General features: G+C 48.1%; 1 protein-coding gene across 1 annotated transcript in view; it reads right to left on the reverse strand.

Annotated features, from left to right (window-relative positions):
- LOC140204744 (guanine nucleotide-binding protein subunit alpha-12-like) overlaps window positions 1–16,567 on the reverse strand; it is a 32,066-nt gene extending 15,499 nt beyond the window's left edge. The window contains exon 1 of the mRNA XM_072271500.1: window positions 15,209–16,567. Within this exon, the coding sequence (XP_072127601.1) occupies window positions 15,209–15,694 (486 nt within the window). The 5' untranslated portion in view covers window positions 15,695–16,567. The remainder of the gene's footprint in view (window positions 1–15,208) is intronic.
- Window positions 16,568–16,866: the final 299 nt, after the last annotated feature.

A 16,866-nucleotide genomic window follows, 5' to 3' on the forward strand; every position in this document is an offset into this window, starting at 1 on the left:
AGATCCACTCTATTGATGCCTTTCAATAATTGATAGGTTTCAGAGGCCACCCCTCACTCTTCTGAATTCCAGTGAGTACAGGCCCAGAGCCATAAAATGCCCTTCACGTGACAATGATACACACACAAAACACAGAAGGTCAGGCTGCATCTATAGAAATTAATAAATAACCAATGTTTCAGGCTTAGTCCCTTCATTAGGACTGGAAAGGAATGGAGGGAGAAGTCAGAATGTGAAGGGGGCAGGAGGATAGGCTCGAAGGTGACGGGTGAAGGCAAGCTGGTGGGGGAGGGCGGATGAAGTAAGAATCTGGGAGGTGACAAGTGTAAAAGGCAAAGATCTGGAGAAGAAGGAATCTGATAGGAGGGGAGAGTGGACCATGGGAAAAAGGGAAGGCGGAGGGGCACCGGGGGAGGGGGGTGATAGGCAGATGAGGAGAAGAGGGGAGAGGCTGGAGTGGGGAGTAGAAGAGGGAAGGGGAGGGGCAAAATTACTGGAAGGAGAAAGTGATGTTCATGTATTCAGGTTGTAGGCTATCCAGATGGAGCATGCGAAGTTGCTCCTCCAAACTGAGAGTGGCCTTGTCGTGGCAGTCCACACGAGAGTGTGAATAAAGAGAACTAAGAAGCTTGTTGCACCTACTTCTGAGAATGGATTGGTGGCTGTCCAAGTTCTTGTACAGACACGGGAAATGAGTCTGTGATTATCCAGGGGATAGAGCATTCCTATTTATCTAAACAGATGGTCGCTGCCCTCGCTGAGAAACCTTGTCAGGCTGATCAAACTCCAGGGAGATAGAATGTCTTTGGTCCCCTAATCTAAGGAAAGACATTCTTGTCATAGAGGGAGTACAAAGAAGGTTCACCAGATTGATTCCTGGGATGGCAGGACTTTCATATGAAAAAAGACTGGATCGACTAGGCTTATACTCTCTGGAATTTAGAAGATTGAGGGGGGATCTGATTGAAACGTATAAAGTTCTAAAGGAATTGGACAGGCTAGATGTAGGAAGATTGTTCCCGATGTTGGGGAAGTCCAGAACGAGGGGTCACAGTTTGAGGATAAAAGGGAAGCCTTTTAGGACCGAGATGAGGAAAAACTTCTTCACAAAGAAAGTGGTGAATCTGTGGAATTCTCTGCTACAGGAAACAGTTGAGGCCAGTTCATTGGCTATATTTAAGAGGGAGTTAGATAAGGCCCTTGTGGCTAAAGGGATCAGGGGGAATGGAAGGAAGGCAGGTACAGGGTTCTGAGTTGGATGATCAGCCATGATCATACTGAATGGCGGTGCAGGCTCGAAGGGCCGAATGGCCTACTCCTGCACCTATTTTCTATGTTTCTAAGTTGCTGGAACTGCCAGGCCTCCTTCTGAAGGCTTTGTCTATTTATTGTCCTCAGGGTACCTTCATCCCAGAGTCAAAGACTTGATGGAACAATGTACACTGATGGACACTGCTGGGCTGGTATACGGTTAGAGCCAACTGTCAAGTGAGCCAATCCTTGAGCTCTGAGGGTAGTTGTTCCTTTTAAAGACCTCAGGAGAAGGACGTGTATGCAGTGTAGGAACACTGGTCCACCTTCCTTACGGATCTCTGCTGGGATTCCATCAGGACTGGTGGCTTTGCCATTTTTCAGGCCCTTGATAGCATCATGGGCATCTTTCACACGACAGCCGCCGATAGACAACCCCTTGGGAGAAAATCATACTCGACTCGAGTGATAGCACAGCTACACATGATACCGAGCCCCTCCTCTCCCAGACGATGCCTGTCCCACAGCAAAGTTTCCTGAGGAACACTTATGTGGCACCAGCACACAGAAGTGACTTGACCTGCGCGGTTTGTGGGAGTGTTACCATGCGCGAAAACCAGTCACGTCACATCTGTGATGACCAATACGACTCTAGGTCACCCAGTGGGGTGAAACTCTCAGTTCTGGTGACCCACGTTCAGTCCTGACTTCTGGCGCTCTCTGTGTGGAGTTTGCATGCTCTCACGGCGACACTTCCCCTGCATGCTTGGGTCTCCTCCCACGTCCCGGGGCGGTACGGTTAGCACAACGCTGTTGATACAATTATTTTGTGTTTTATATTTGTAATTGACTTAGATCACTTTGTAGAGATCCGTTTTCACTTTGATATGAAAGGGTCTTTTACTATTGTTCAATACCCAAAAAAGCCAAATTAAATCGACTGTGATTCAATGTTGCACAGCAATAAAACATGAAAACTTCCAAGTGGGGGTGAATACTTTTTATAGGCACTATGTATATATGTATAAATAATATGTGCACACTTGTGTGTGTGTGTGTGTGTGTGTGTGTATATATGCTGCAGTGAGGACAGACAGGAGGGGTAGTCATTTTCATCTGAGTTGCATAGAAGCTTCTCGATCTAATTAGATAGGTCTTACCCTCGAACATCTTCCACCATTTTCAAGCCATTTGTGGGAACTTCCTCCCACAGAAGGTGATGAGCCTCTGGAATTCTTGGCCCGGGACAGCTGTGGAGTCTGGATCACATCTTCTTCTTTCAGACTACTTTTTTAAAATTGGAACTTACAGTATTTTTTTAATGTCTTGCACTGTACTGCATTCCTCAAAAACAACAAATTCTGCTCGCTCCTCCATGACATTTACTCGGCTCTGCACTGAACTGAGACTGAGGCTGTGGCCTGCTCCGCAGTTCATGTCTGGTGACTCACTTTTGTCTCAAATGCTATTTGCTTACCCAGATATGTGTGATGTGGTTCATTTTGGTAGGTCAAATACGATGGCAGAATGTAGTATTAATGGTAAGACTCTTGGCAGTGTGGAGGATCAGAGGGATCTTGGGCTATGAGTCCATAGGACGCTCAAAGTGGCTGCGCAGGTTGACTCTGTGGTTAAGAAGGCGTACAGTGTATTGGCCTCATCAACCGTGGAATTGAATTTCGGAGCCGAGAGGTAGTGTTGCAGCTATATCAGACCCTAGTCAGGCCCCACTTAGAGTACTGTGCTCAGTTCTGGTCACCTCACTACAGGAAGGATGTGGAAACTATAGAAAGCGTGCAGAGGAGATTTACAAGGATGTTGCCTGGATTGGGGAGCATGCCTTATGAAAACAGGTTGAGTGAACTCGGCCTTTTCTCCTTGGAGCGACGGAGGATGAAAGGTGACCTGATAGAGGTGTATAAGATGATGAGAGGCATTGATCGTGTGGATAGTCAGAGGCTTTTTCCCAGGGCTGAAATGGCTGCCACAAGAGGACACAGGTTTAAGGTGCTGGGGAGTAGGTACAGAGGAGATGTCAGGGGTAAGTTTTTTACTCAGAGAGTGGTGAGTGTGTGGAATAGGCTGCTGGCAACGGTGGTGGAGGCGGATACAATAGAGTCTTTTAAGAGACTTTTGGATAGGTACATGGAGCTTAGTAAAATAGAGGGCTATGGGTAAGTCTAGTAATTTCTAAGGTAGAGGCATGTTCAGCACGACTTTGTGGGCCGAAGGGCCTGTACTGTGCTGTAGGTTTTCTGTGTTTCTGTGTTTACTTTTATTAGTTGCACAATTCGTGTTTTTTCTCTGTCTGCACATTGGACGTTTGACTATGTTTTTAATCAGTTCCTTTGGGTTTCTTTCTTTTGCAGCTGCATGTAAGGAGACAAATCTGAAGGTTGTACAACGTATACATACTCTGATAATAAATGTACTTTGAAATTTCAGGCCATACCTCAGTGATAATAAACCTCCTGGCTTGAATTCTCTATCCTAGAGATACAACATGCCATTCGGCCCACATTTTTCACGCTCCCTTTTCCACTCCCATTTCCCATCAAATAGGGCAAAGTGCACAGTGCAGAATAGTCTGTTCCGGTCCTTTGACCCACGCCACCCAGCAATCCCCTGATTTAACCCAGCCTAATCACGGAACAATTTACACTGACCACCCGGTACGTCTTTGGATTGTGGGAGGAAACCAGAGCACCCAGAGGAAACCCACGTAGTCACGGGGAGAACATACAAACTCCTGACAGGCAGTAGCAGGAATTGAACCCGGGTCGCTGGCACTGTAAGGTGTTCTGCTATGCACAACGCTACCGTGCATCCCTGTGTGAAATCAAGGCTTGGCAAAGGCAAGCGGTGGTGGGAGCAAGGAATGTCGGAATGCCTGATCAATTTAAGTGCTGGACCGAATTGGAAAGGTCAGGTAGGGGCCGAATCATGGCGGCTGGGTCGAGGCCGCAGATGGGTCTGAGAGTGAGGAGCTAGCCGACGTTTGGATGATTTAGGTGTCCAGAGGTGAGGCGAGGGCCGATCCTGCCAGGTTCTGCTCACTGCTCTACAATGGTCACTCAGCTCCACGCTGAACTGAAGCTGCGGTCTGCTGCGGCTGCAGTGAAGCACGGCTCCATGTCCTTCATAAAACTTCAGTTCCGAATGCTATTTGCTTACCTTTATTGCTTGCACAATTTTATTTTCTCTCTGCGCACTGGGTGTTTGACTGGCTTTTAAAAAAATGGGTTTCTTTCTTTTGTGGCTGCCTGTAAGAAGATGAATCAAGGTTGTATAATGTATACATACCTTGATAAAAGTGTGCTTTGAGCTTTGACAGATACATGGGCAGGAAAGGTCTGGAAGGAACTGTGACCAATGCGGGCAAATGGTACCAGGTTGGCCATCTTGATCAGCATGGACCAGATGGGTTGAAGTACCTGTTTTTGTGCTGTATGGTTCTGCAACTTCCCAGAGTGTGACTGGAAGAGGAAGGGAATTGTATTTATTTATTTATTTAGAGGTACAGCATGGAATCGGCCCTTCTGGCCCTCGAGACGCACTGCCGGCCATCCCTGATATAACTCTAGCCCAATCATGGGCCAATTTACAATGTACCTCCTGTACCTAATAAAGTAGCCACTGAGTGTATGTTCCTGGTCTTCTGCTGCTGTAGCCCGTCCACTTACAGGTTCAATATGTTGTGCATTCAGAGATGCCCTTCTGCACACCACTGTTGTAACGTGTGGTTATTTGAGTTACTGTCGCCTTCCTGTCAGCTTGAACCAGTCTGACCTTTCACCTCTGACCTCTCTCATTAACATGTTTTGATCCACAGAACTGCTGCTAACTGGATATTTATTGTTCTGTTTTGTTTTTCACACCATTCTCTGTAAACTCTAGAGACCGTTGTGTCTGAAAATCCCAGGAGATCAGCAGTTTCTGAGGTACTCAAACCACCCCGTATGGCACCAACTATCATTCCACCGTCAAAGTCACTTAGATCACATTTCTTCCCCATTCTAATGTTTGATCTGAACAACAAGTGAACCTCTTGACCATCTCTGCATGCTTTTATGCATTGTGTTGCTGATTAGATATTTGCATTAATGAGCAGGTGTACAGGGGTACCTAATAAAGTGGCCACTGAGGGTAGAAAGCAGCTGCAGCAACCACAAGTCCCTCCATCACTCTCGTCCTCCACAGCCCTTTGAAAACAGACATCAAGCCCAGTACTGTAACCACCTCCAGGATAATGGCACCTTATTCCTCTCTCACAGTCTCCACGGCTGAATCACTCACCCTCCAGGGACTACAGTTTGATGCTGTGGTTTCCGGCGAGCTGGCGCTTTCCTGTCTCTGAAGGGTTCGGTGAGGTTTTGAGTGAAGCGGGAGGCCTGGAGGCCAAGAAGCCTGGAGACGGAGCGTGAGCCCACTATCGACTCCGTTTCCCAGCGATTAAAGCAGTGAGGAAGATTGAAATCAACAAGAACGAGAGCGGAAGGCGAGTGGGTGTTCAGCACCGTCTGCGGTGCGAGTGACCGGTCTCTCACTCACTCTCAATTGCTGCTCCTGGAGGAGGGTGCCTATGTTTGATTGCTCTCTCTCCCCTTCCTCTTTCCCTCTCTCTCTGCCCCCCCCTCTCTCTCTCTCTCTCTCTCTCTCTCTCTCTCTCTCTCACTCTGTCTCTCTCACCCTCTTGCTCGCTGCTTCCAGAGGAAGGTGCTTTCATTCGACTGATCATTCTCTCTTTCCCTCTCGTTGGTTGCTGGTGGAGGATGGTGCTGGAACGGCTGTAGAATAAAGGTCCCCTCTTTTTAGTTGCCATTTTGTGCGATTTTGATCGGTGCGGAGTGGCTGCAGCCTCCAGTGAACGAACGACACAGTGCGAGATTGAACAGAAACTGAACATTCCTGGACTGTTTCATTGACTGCCTGATTTGATATTTTATATTCTATGTGTTTGCTCTTTTTTTTGCCTTTTGTGTGATTTTTAATGTGCATTGGTGGCTAGATTTTTTTTCTTTGAATGGGTTCCCTGTTTTTCTTTGTTTCAGGGCTGTCTAAGGGAAGACAAATCTCTTCCCATACATACTGCATGCATACTTTGATAATAAATGTATTCTGAATCTTTGAATCTTGAATCTTTACACCAAAACTATTCCCCTGATTGTTTGAGTCTGCCTGTAGTTATTATCTGAAAGCAAAATTTCATCTGGGCCCCAACCACTAACAACTTCCTCAGACACAGAGAAATTGGCACTGAGAGCGAGTTTGAATTCTTAAACCATTCATCCCTTGAGCGGTTGAACAATTCACATGAAGTGTAATTAAGTGAAAGAAATTAATTAAGGCCTACGCATGACTTCCCACCCCCTCCCACGCCCCCAACCCACCAATGCCTTGAGACCAGGCGAAGCAGCTGTGGTTGAAAGAGAGTGTGAATATTGACTGGAACACCACCTCAAAGAGCTGCCCGTATAACCAGCCTGCAGCAGTCAGGGTCCAGAGTTGCGGTCTTAGGGTGATGGGGAAGTCGTTGTCAGAAGCGTTTCTCTGAAACGATCTTCAAAATGCTATTTCGGAGACCTTAAACACAGGAGGTTCTGCAGACGCTGGAAATCCAGAACAACCCACACAAAATGCTGGAGGAATTCAGCAGGCCAGCCAGCATCTACGGAAATGAATAAACAGTTGCCGAGACCCTTCATCAGGACTGAGAAAGGAAGGGAAGATGCCAGAGTAACATGGTGTGGGGAGGGGAAGGAGGATAACTGAAGGGTGATAGGTAAAGCCAAGTGGGTGGGAAAGGTAAAGGGCTGGAGAAGAAGGAATGTGATAAGAGAGAAGAGTGGGCCATGGGAGAAATGGGGAGGAGGAGGGGCACCAGCAGGATGTGATAGGCAGGTGAGGAGAAGAGGTTAAGAGGCTGGAGTGGGGAATAGGAAGTGAAATGGCTGGCTACCGAGAAATTCAGCTTTTTGTAGTTACGGTGCGGATGCTTTGATGAAGCAGGTCCCCAATTTATGTCGGGTCTCAGCAATGTACAGGAGACCTCATCGGGAGCATCGGTGCAGTAGACGACCCCTAACAGATATGTAGGTGAAGTGTTGCCTCACCTGGAAGGACTGTTAGGAGGCCTGATTGGAGGTGAACGGGCAGACGTAGCACTTCTGTCGCTTGCAGGGATACCTGCCAGGAGGGAGAAGATCTGCCTCTTTGTGAAGTTATTCCTTTTAATGTCTGCCTCTCCAGCTGTCAAAACTACAGAATAAAACTCCCTTCCAAGTGTTTCATTCTCTCCTCAGCCTCACCTTCGACCTTTGAACCCCCGAACCCTTCAGAGCCCTGTAACCTCCTCCAGCCCAGTAACTCACTAAGGGCGCTATGGCAGCATAGCAGTGACGCTGTTACAGCTCAGGCTGTCAGAGTTCAGGGTTCAATCCCGGTGTCCCGCCTGTACGTCCTCCCTGTGGAACGTGTGGCTTTCCTCCGGGTGCTCTGGTTTCCTCCCACAGTTTAAAGACGTACTGGTTAGTAGGTTAATTGGTCATTGTAAATTGACCTGTGATTAGGCTGGGGTTAAATAGGGGGTTGCTGGACAGTGGGGTTCACAGGACCGGAAGGGGCTTTTCCGCATTGTGTCTCTAAATAAAGAATGCATTCATAAGTTCACAGGGTTCGGGGGCACAGACGTTTTTCTTAGTGTTCCCTAGCTCATCCTTGGTGTGCTTTCCTTTCCCTTGTCACGAAGTATTTTGGAAACTTGCTGCTCAGGCCTGATGTGTAAGTGCAGGCGGCTCTATCTGTTGGTGGTTCTCTGATCGCGAGCTTTCCATATTTCTTCTGTACACGTGCGGGTAAATTGAAGGATGTGATTGAGCTAGAGAGGGTGCAGAAAATAGTCAAAGCTGCCTGGACAGGCAAGTCTGAGTTACAAGGAGAGGCTGGATAGACTGCAACAGCTTTCTCTGCAGTGAAGGAAGCGAAGATTGAGACATTTATAAAATCACCAGTGCCAATAGTCATAGTCTGTTTCCCAGGGTGAGGGGATCTAAAACAAGAGGACATACTTTTAAGGTAAGTTCAAAGTGGAAAGTAGTTTTAGTATCAAGGTACATATATGTCACCCTGAGATTCATTTTCTTGCAGGCATTCACAGTAGAACAAAGAAATACATTTACACCTCGGACTTCAACTACTGCACAGAGCCTTGTCATCTTCAGAAGTTTTCTGATGACTCTGCATCAGCAAGGGAGATGAGGCTGAGTACAGGGCTACGGTAGGAAACTTTGTCACATGGTGTGAGCAGAATTATCTGCAGTTTAATGTGAAAAAGACTAAGGAGCTGGTGGTAGACCTGAGGAGAGCTAAGGTACCGGTGACCCCTCTTTCCATCCAGGGGGTCAGTGTGGACATGGTGGAGGATTACAAATACCTGGGGATACGAATTGACAATACTCTGGACAGGTCAAAGGACACTGAGGCTGTCTACAAGAAGGGTCAGAACTGTCTCTATTTCCTGAGGAGACTGAGGTCCTTTAACATCTGCCAGACGATGCTGAGGATGTTCTACGAGTCTGTGGTGGTCAGTGCGATCATGTTTGCTGTTGTGTGCTGGGGCAGCAGGCTGAGGGTAGCAGACACCAACAGAATCAACAAACTCATTCGTAAGGCCAGTGATGTTGTGGGGATGGAACTGGACTCTCTCACGGTGGTGTCTGAAAAGAGGATGCTGTCTAAGTTGCATGCCATCTTGGACAATGACTCCCATCCACTACATAATGTACTGGGTGGGCACAGGAGCACATTCAGCCAGAGACTCATTCCACCGAGATGCAACACAGAGCGTCATAGGAAGTCATTCCTGCCTGTGGCCATCAAACTTTACAACTCCTCCCTTGGAGGGTCAGACACCCTGAGCCAATAGGCTGGTCCTGGACTTATTTCCTGGCATAATTTACATATCACTATTTAACTATTTACGGTTTTATTACTATTTATTATTTATGGTGCAACTGTAACGAAAACCAATTTCCCCCTGGGATCAATAAAGTATGACTATGACTATGACTTTGACTAATGGAATCAGTGAAAAACTACACACAAAAACTGACAAACCACCGAAATACAAAAGAAGTCAAACTGGGCAAATATTTAAAAAAATGCGTATTGACAACATGAGTTGTAGAGTCCTTGAAAGGGAGTCCATAGGTTGTGGGAACAGTTCATTGCTGCGCAGAGTGAAGTTATCCACACTGGTTCAGGAGCCTGATGGTTCTAGGGTAATAATGGTTCCTGAGGATCTTACACCTCCACAGCAGCAAAAAGAGAGCATGTCTGGATGGTAGAGAGAATTCTTCCCCCTTTCTGTCCTGTCCTGATAAAGGGTCTCAGCCCGAAGTGCCGACTCCAGGTTTATTCCCCTCCATAGATGCTGCCTGACTCGTTGAGTTCCCCCAGCATTTTATGTGTGTTGCTCAAGGTATCCAGTGTCTGCAGAATCTCTTGCATTTAAAAAGGGTCTGAGGGACAAGTATTTCCCAAACTGGGCGGTGGGTTTATGGAATACACTACCAGAGGTGCTGGCAGAGGCAGGCACAAACTACAATGTCTAAAATACTGTTGTTAGACCACATGGATAAGAAAAGATTTAAAAAGATATCAGCAAAATATAGGTAAAAAGAATTAGTGTAGATAGACCTGACTTGCATCGCCTGTGTTCGATTTGCTGGTCATTCCTTGGCCCTGAGCTCTTCATTCCCTCACCCCTCCATAATCTTTCTCTTTCCAACTTCCCACCCCAACCAAGCTTCAGCTTACCTGCCCCAGATTTGCTCACGCTTTGCTGGCTGCCGGACTCTGTACGATTGCATCCCTCAACTCGCCCAGGGACAATTAATACATCAAAAATGCTAGAAAAATGCAAGAGGTACGCAAGGGACCACACACAAAATGCTTGGAGGAACTCAGCGGTCAGGCAGCATCTGCGGAGGGGGAGAACAATCAGTTGACATTTCAGACCGAGACCCTTCATCAAGATGGTATGGGAAGGGAAGAAGAAGCCAGAATAAGGTGAGGAGAGGGGAGAAGTACGACCTAACAGGTGACAGGTGAGACCAGGTGAGCAGGAAGGTGGATGGGTGTCAGAGGGGAGAAGTACGACTTAACAGGTGACAGGTGAGACTGGGTGAGCAGGAAGGTGGATGGGTGTGGGAGGGGAGATGAAATGAGGGGGGGCGGTGATAGGAGGAAGAGGTAAAGGGCTGAAGAAGAAGGAATCTGATAGGAGAGGAGAGTAGACCGTGGAATAAAGAGAAGGAGGGGGAGATGATGGGCAGGGGAGGAAGAGAGAAGGGGTGAGAGGGGAACCAGAATGGGAAATGGGAGAAGAGGGAAGGGGGAGGGGGAGGTAAAGATTTCCAGTATTTAAAAAAAATCACTGTTCATGTTGTCATTCCCACAGTGAGGTCCTGGGATCATTCAACACACAAGTGACCTTTCAGCCCATCATGCCGATACTGGAACTTCAAGTCATCTGTCCAACCAGTTTCTTTTCATCTACTTGTCCAAGGTCCCTTCAAGCTTTATAGAGTTACAGAGACATAAAGTCAGATATTGGCCCTAGGGGTGGCACGGCAGCCTAACGGTTGGCATAATGCTTTGGAGTGCCAGTAGTCAATGGTTCAGTTCCCACTGGTGCCTGTAGGAGGATGCACATTCTCCCCATGACCGTTTCCTCACACGTTCCAAAGAGGCTTGTGAGTTGTGGGCATGGAAGCATGGCGAATCTAGCCCCCAGCACAATTCCTGTTTATTTGATTTGACATACGTGTAACAAATAAAGCAAATCACATTTTTCTTTTCAGCTCCCTCTCCATGCCGACCATCTACACTAAATTGCATTTTATTTTGCCCTTGTCCCATCGACTCTGGGATTCTGTCACTTAACCCACACACCGGCGGTGCCGCGTAGCAGCGAGCTGATCCGTTAAACCACTCGCCTTTGCGATGGGAGAAAACTAGAGCATCCAGAGGAGCACCGCAGATTGAACATGCAAACTCCACACAGACAACGCCCAAGGTCCGGGTCGAATTTGGGTCACTGCAGCTGTGAGAAAGTGTAGTGCGGCCATGCTCCCATTGAATCTGCTTTCACCAGGACTGAGAGAACATCTTAATTTCTTACCAGTAGTCCCCATCACTGATAGTAATGGTTTAATCCTTGTGCACTGATTGTATCAGCCATGTTATTAATTGTATAATTGTCCTGGCATCTCCCAGTGATTGCCCACCCATCACAACCCTACCCATACATACTGGCATCTCCCAGACCTTATGCACATCCCAACTCCTCCCCATGTGGTTTGGCATCCCCCAGACTCACTCAGCCATCCCAACACCTCCTTGTGTGTTCTTGCATCTCCTAGACTTACTCCGCTGTCCCAACCTCTCCCTATGTGTCCTGGCATCTCCCAACCCTCACTGACCCATTCCAACATCTCCCTAAGTGTCCTGGTATCTCCCAACCCTCACTGATCCATCCCAAACTCTCCCTACCTGTCCTGGCATCTCCCAGCCTTCACTCACCCCTTGCAACCCTTCTGCACGTGTCCTAGCAATTCCTAGACCTTATGCATCCATCCCAACCCCTCCTCAAGTATCCTAGCATCTCCCAGATTTACCAACCCATCCCAACCTCTCCCTAAGTGTCCTGGCATCTCCCAGCCCTTAGCCACCTGTCATAAACTCTCCTTTCCTGTCCAGATGCTACACCTCCAGCCATCAGTGTTCTCTCAGGCAGTGTATTAGCTTTATCTGTCACATCTGCATGGAAACATCAAACATTGTGCCAACGACCAACGTAGTCAGAGTGTTGGACAGAGTGTCTGACCAACATAGTCAGAGTGTTGCCTTGGTTCTGGCACAACATAGCATGCCCACAACCCACAACTAACCCGTTTTGGGCTTCAGATGTAAGAAGGGATGTGCTGCGATGGGAGAAGGTCCAGAAGAAGTTCATGAGAATAAGATAAGATAACATAAGAAGTAGGAGCAGGAATCGGCCACCTGGCCCATCCAGCCTGCTCCGCCAATAAGATCATGGCTGCTCTGACCGTGGACTCATCTCCACCTACCTGTCTTTTCACCATAACCCTTACTCCCCTACTGTGCAAAAATGATTCTGGGAATGAATGAGTTAACGTATGAGGATGTTTAATAACCCTGGGCCTGCACTCGCTGGAGTTTAGAAGAATGGGGAAGGGATCCCTTTGAACCTGCTGAATATTGAAAGGTTAGATAGAGAGGATGTCTCCAAGCATGGGGGAGTCTCAGACCAGAGGGCACAGCCTCAGAATAGAGGATGTCTAGTTAGAATGGAAATGAGGAGGAATTTCTTAAGCCAGAGGGTGGTGAATCTGTGGAACTCGTTACCACAGATGTCGAGTCATTGAGTGTATTTAAAGCAGAGGCTGATAGGTTCCTTATTAATAAGGACATCAGAGGTCACAGGGAGGAGGCAGGAGAATGGGCTTGACAGGGATAATAAATTGGCCATGATGGACTGGTGGAGGCTTTTCAATATTCAGTAGGTTTCAGTAAGATCCCCCCTCCCAGAGAGTACAAGCCACAAGCCATCAAAAACTCCTCAAATGTTAACCCTTTCATTCCCAGAATCATTCTCGTGAACCTCATCTGGACCCTCTCCAATGTCAGCACATTTCTCGTAGATAAGAGGCCCAAAACTGCTGACAATACTCCGAATGCTGTCTGACCACTGCCTTATAAAGCTTCAGCATTACATCCTCGCTTTCACATTCCAGTCCTCTTGAAACGAACGCTAACATCGCATTTGCCTTCCTTACAACTTCTCAACTTGCAAATTAACCTTTAGAAAATCCTACATGAGGACTCCCAGGTCTGATTTCTGAATTTGCTTCCTGCTTAGGAAATAGTCTTTATGCCTTTATCCCTTCTAGCATAGTGCATGATCATACACTTCCCGACACTGTGTTCCAGCTGCCACTGCTGACAATTCATTCAGATGAAGGGTCTCAACCTGAAACACAGAATGTCCGTTCCACTCCGAGGAAGTTGCATGACTAGCTGACCTTCTCCAGCAGTTTGTGTTTAAGCTCCCCTTTGCATTCATCTCTCTCGTGGAAATACTCCCTTCCCTCTTGTATGAAGAACTATGAGAGAGTGTTCGGCACAGAGACACCAATCACCCCCTTCGTGTGCTGGTACCCCCGGTTCAGGGAGGGGAGCGTTAGTGAAGACCGGAAAGTAACAGTGGCAGTAGGCTGTGCAGTATCAATACTCCTTGTATGTTAACCCTTCCATTCCTGGAATCTTTTTGATTTGTATTTGCATAGTTTATCTATGTTTCAACATTGGTTGTTTGTCCATCTTTGCTGTCATAGAAACTGAAAAGAGGATGCTGTCCAAGTTACATGCCATCTTGGACAATGTCTCCCATCCACTACATAATGTACTGGTTGGGCACAGGAGTACATTCAGCCAGAGACTCATTCCACCAAGATGCAACACAGAGCGTCATAGGAAGTCATTCCTGCCTATGGCCATCAAACTTTACAACTCCCTTGGAGGGTCAGACACCCTGAGCCAATAGGCTGGTCCTGGACTTATTTCCTGGCATAATTTACATATTACTATTTAACTATTTATGGTTTTATTACTATTTAATTATTTATGGTGCAACTGTAACAAAAACCAATTTCCCCTGGGATCAATAAAGTATGCCTATGACTATGACTAGAATCATTGAAAAGTACGGCACAGAACAGGCCCTTTGGCCCATCTAGTGTGTGCTGAAACATTTAAAGTGCTTACTCCCATCAACCTGCACCAGGACCATAGCCCTGTATACCTCTCCCATCCATGTACCTACCCAAACTTCTCTTAAATGTTGAAATTGAGCTTGCCTTGCACTGGCAGATTGCTCTGCATTCTCTTGACCCTCTGAATGAAGAGGTTTCCCCTCATGTTCCCTTTAAACTTTTCACCTTTCACCCTTATCCCATGACCTCTCATTGTAGTCCCACCGAACCTCCGTGGAAAAAGCCTGCTTGCGTTGTGTCTGGTATCTCATTGAGTCATCGATCTACTATGAATGCCTACAAGAAAATGAATCTCAGGATAGTAATATGGTGACATATATGAAGTTTGGCAATACATTTTTGCACCATTTTGATGAGTTTGGATGTGATCTTCCACCTCAGCCGCATTCCCTGCCTCATCCCAGGACCCTCAGCCTCAGGGCTTCCCAGTGAGTGCACAATCTCCCTGGGGAAGGAATTCCAAAGTTCCACAACTCTCGGACTGAAGGAATTTCCCTTATCTCAGTCCAAAGTGCCCCTCACCTTTGTGCTGCGACCTTGACCCTCGATTCCAAGGTCTCCAGCACTTCAGCTTGACCTTGGCGAACCCAGCCTTTCCTGCCCTTGACCGGGACATTTCCACTCTTTACTTGCTGGAGCTGGGTGGGGGAGGGAGGTCTCATAGGAACATACCAAATATTGAAAGACCTGGATAGAGTGGATGTGGAGGGAATATCTCCTATAAAGGAGGAGTCTAGGGGTAGAAGGCATGGCTTCAGACTAGAGAGACGTTCCTTTAGATCCGGTGAGGATGGAATTTCTTTAGCTATTGGGTAGTGAATCTGTGGAGTTCATCGCCACAGATGGCTGCAGAGGCCAATTTACTGAGTACATTTAAAGCAGAGATTGATAGGTTCTTGATTGGCCAGGGCGATTAAGGTTATGGGGTGAGGACAGAAGAACGGATTTGAGAGGGATAATAAATCAGCCAACATGGAAGGCGGAGCAGACTGGACGGGCCGAATGGCCCGATTCTACTCCCGTGTCTTCACACAAAAGGGAGTTGAGGGTGACATCTCCCTTTGAACAACTGCTCCTTCGCTTTGCATTGAATTACCTACCAGCTGGAACTCCGATCTCCTCCTATAGGCCTCTTTGATATTTCCATCATTCCAGAGGGCTCTGACGGCCGGGAGAACGCTTTGGAAACGTCCCTCCACTCCAATGCTACTGCTCTCGAAAGCTGCCAGGAAGAGCCCGTGTTTCTCATTCCCGCTGTTCTCCCAAGGAAGCTCCAGCTTCTCCCTCGCGTCCACCAGGACCCGCATCCCGCTGACGATATTCCCGTAAATTATATCCCGGAATTCTTCTAGGGTGTTTCTGTCGAATTCCTTCCCGTGGATGATCCGCATCTGCTTCAGGAAGGTGCTCTTCCCACTCTCGCCCGCTCCCAGCAGGAGAATCTTCACCATCCTCCTCATGTGCGGTCGCTCCCTCGCCAGCATCTGGTCGATCCCTTTGCTCCTTCGTCGCATCTCCAGCTCGTCCCCGGAGGCGAAGCAACTCGGCAGGCAGCCGTGTTTCCAAGCACCCTCCGGCCCGGCCATCGCGCCCGGGGCGGGGGCAGGCAAGAGGGAGGAGAAAAAAACTTTTGGAAAAGTTGCTACAACTTTTTTGCCTCAACTTTCTGACGCTTCGCTGCGGCGGCACTGACAATGAGATTGGAAATTAATCAGCTCGCATCATCTTGTCAGTCTAACCTGGATATTACGACTCAGATTTGTCGCCTTCTCCTGGATGTAGCGTCCCGAGTAAGAGATGGTGAGGATATGACATTGAGAGGGCCGGAGTTGAAGCAGCTGCTCGCTGTCTGTCTGACTGCCTCTCTCCCTCACTCTGTCCGTCTCTCCCCTCTCTCTCTCCACCGCCCCCGCCGCAACCCGAGCCTCTAACTTCCTCCAGCGCTGACCCGCTTCAGCAGCTCTCCCACCGCATCTTTCTGGAAAAAGCGGTTTTCACACCCTGTCAAACAGGACACTTCCTTCATCATCTCAGCCTCTGGGATATGGGCGGGCGGGAAGTTCGGAAAGTCAGCGTAAACCTACAGCTACTGGGAGTCTGTCAGGAGCTGCTCGAGGAGAGAGGGAGGGAGGGAAGGAGGGAGGGGCAGAGGGAAGGAAGGGAGGGAGATGAGAAAGAGGAGAGAGAGAAAGAGAGGGAGAACGAGTGAGAGAGTTAGGGGAGAGGGAGGGAGGGACGGAGTGAGGGGAGGAAGGGGGAGAGAAAGGGTGGAAGGGAGAGGGGAGTAGAGGGCGAGGGAGAGGAAAAGGGAGAGAGAGGGGGAGACCGAAAGGAGAGGCAGAGAGAAGAGAGAGAGAGGAGAGATAGACAGAGAAAGAAAGGAAGAGAAAGAGGGAGTGAGAGAGGTAGAGTGAGAGTGAGAGAGAGACAGAGAGAGAGAGAACAGAGTACCCTTACAGGGTGGAGTGAGTAAGAGGAATCAATGGAGGAGAGATGGGGGAGGTTGTGGGGTGGGGTTTAGTCTGGACATCCCTGTGTGAAAGTGTGGGAGGGAGGGACAGAAACCCCTCATCACAGTTAAACAGAGTGTTCCCTTCAGGAGCACAGACAGAGTGCAGTGGTGTGGGGGGGGGGGGTCTCCCTACAGCTGTCCTGACCCCAGCTGGGCAGCCCCCTGTGTTGCACATTTTCTATCATCCTCTGGTCTTTGTGCATGTGGAATGGTGCTGTGGGTCATCAGTGCCGATGATAGATCAGG

This window comes from Mobula birostris, chromosome 11 (genome assembly GCF_030028105.1).
Source record: "Mobula birostris isolate sMobBir1 chromosome 11, sMobBir1.hap1, whole genome shotgun sequence".
NCBI classification, from domain to species: Eukaryota; Metazoa; Chordata; class Chondrichthyes; order Myliobatiformes; family Myliobatidae; genus Mobula; species Mobula birostris.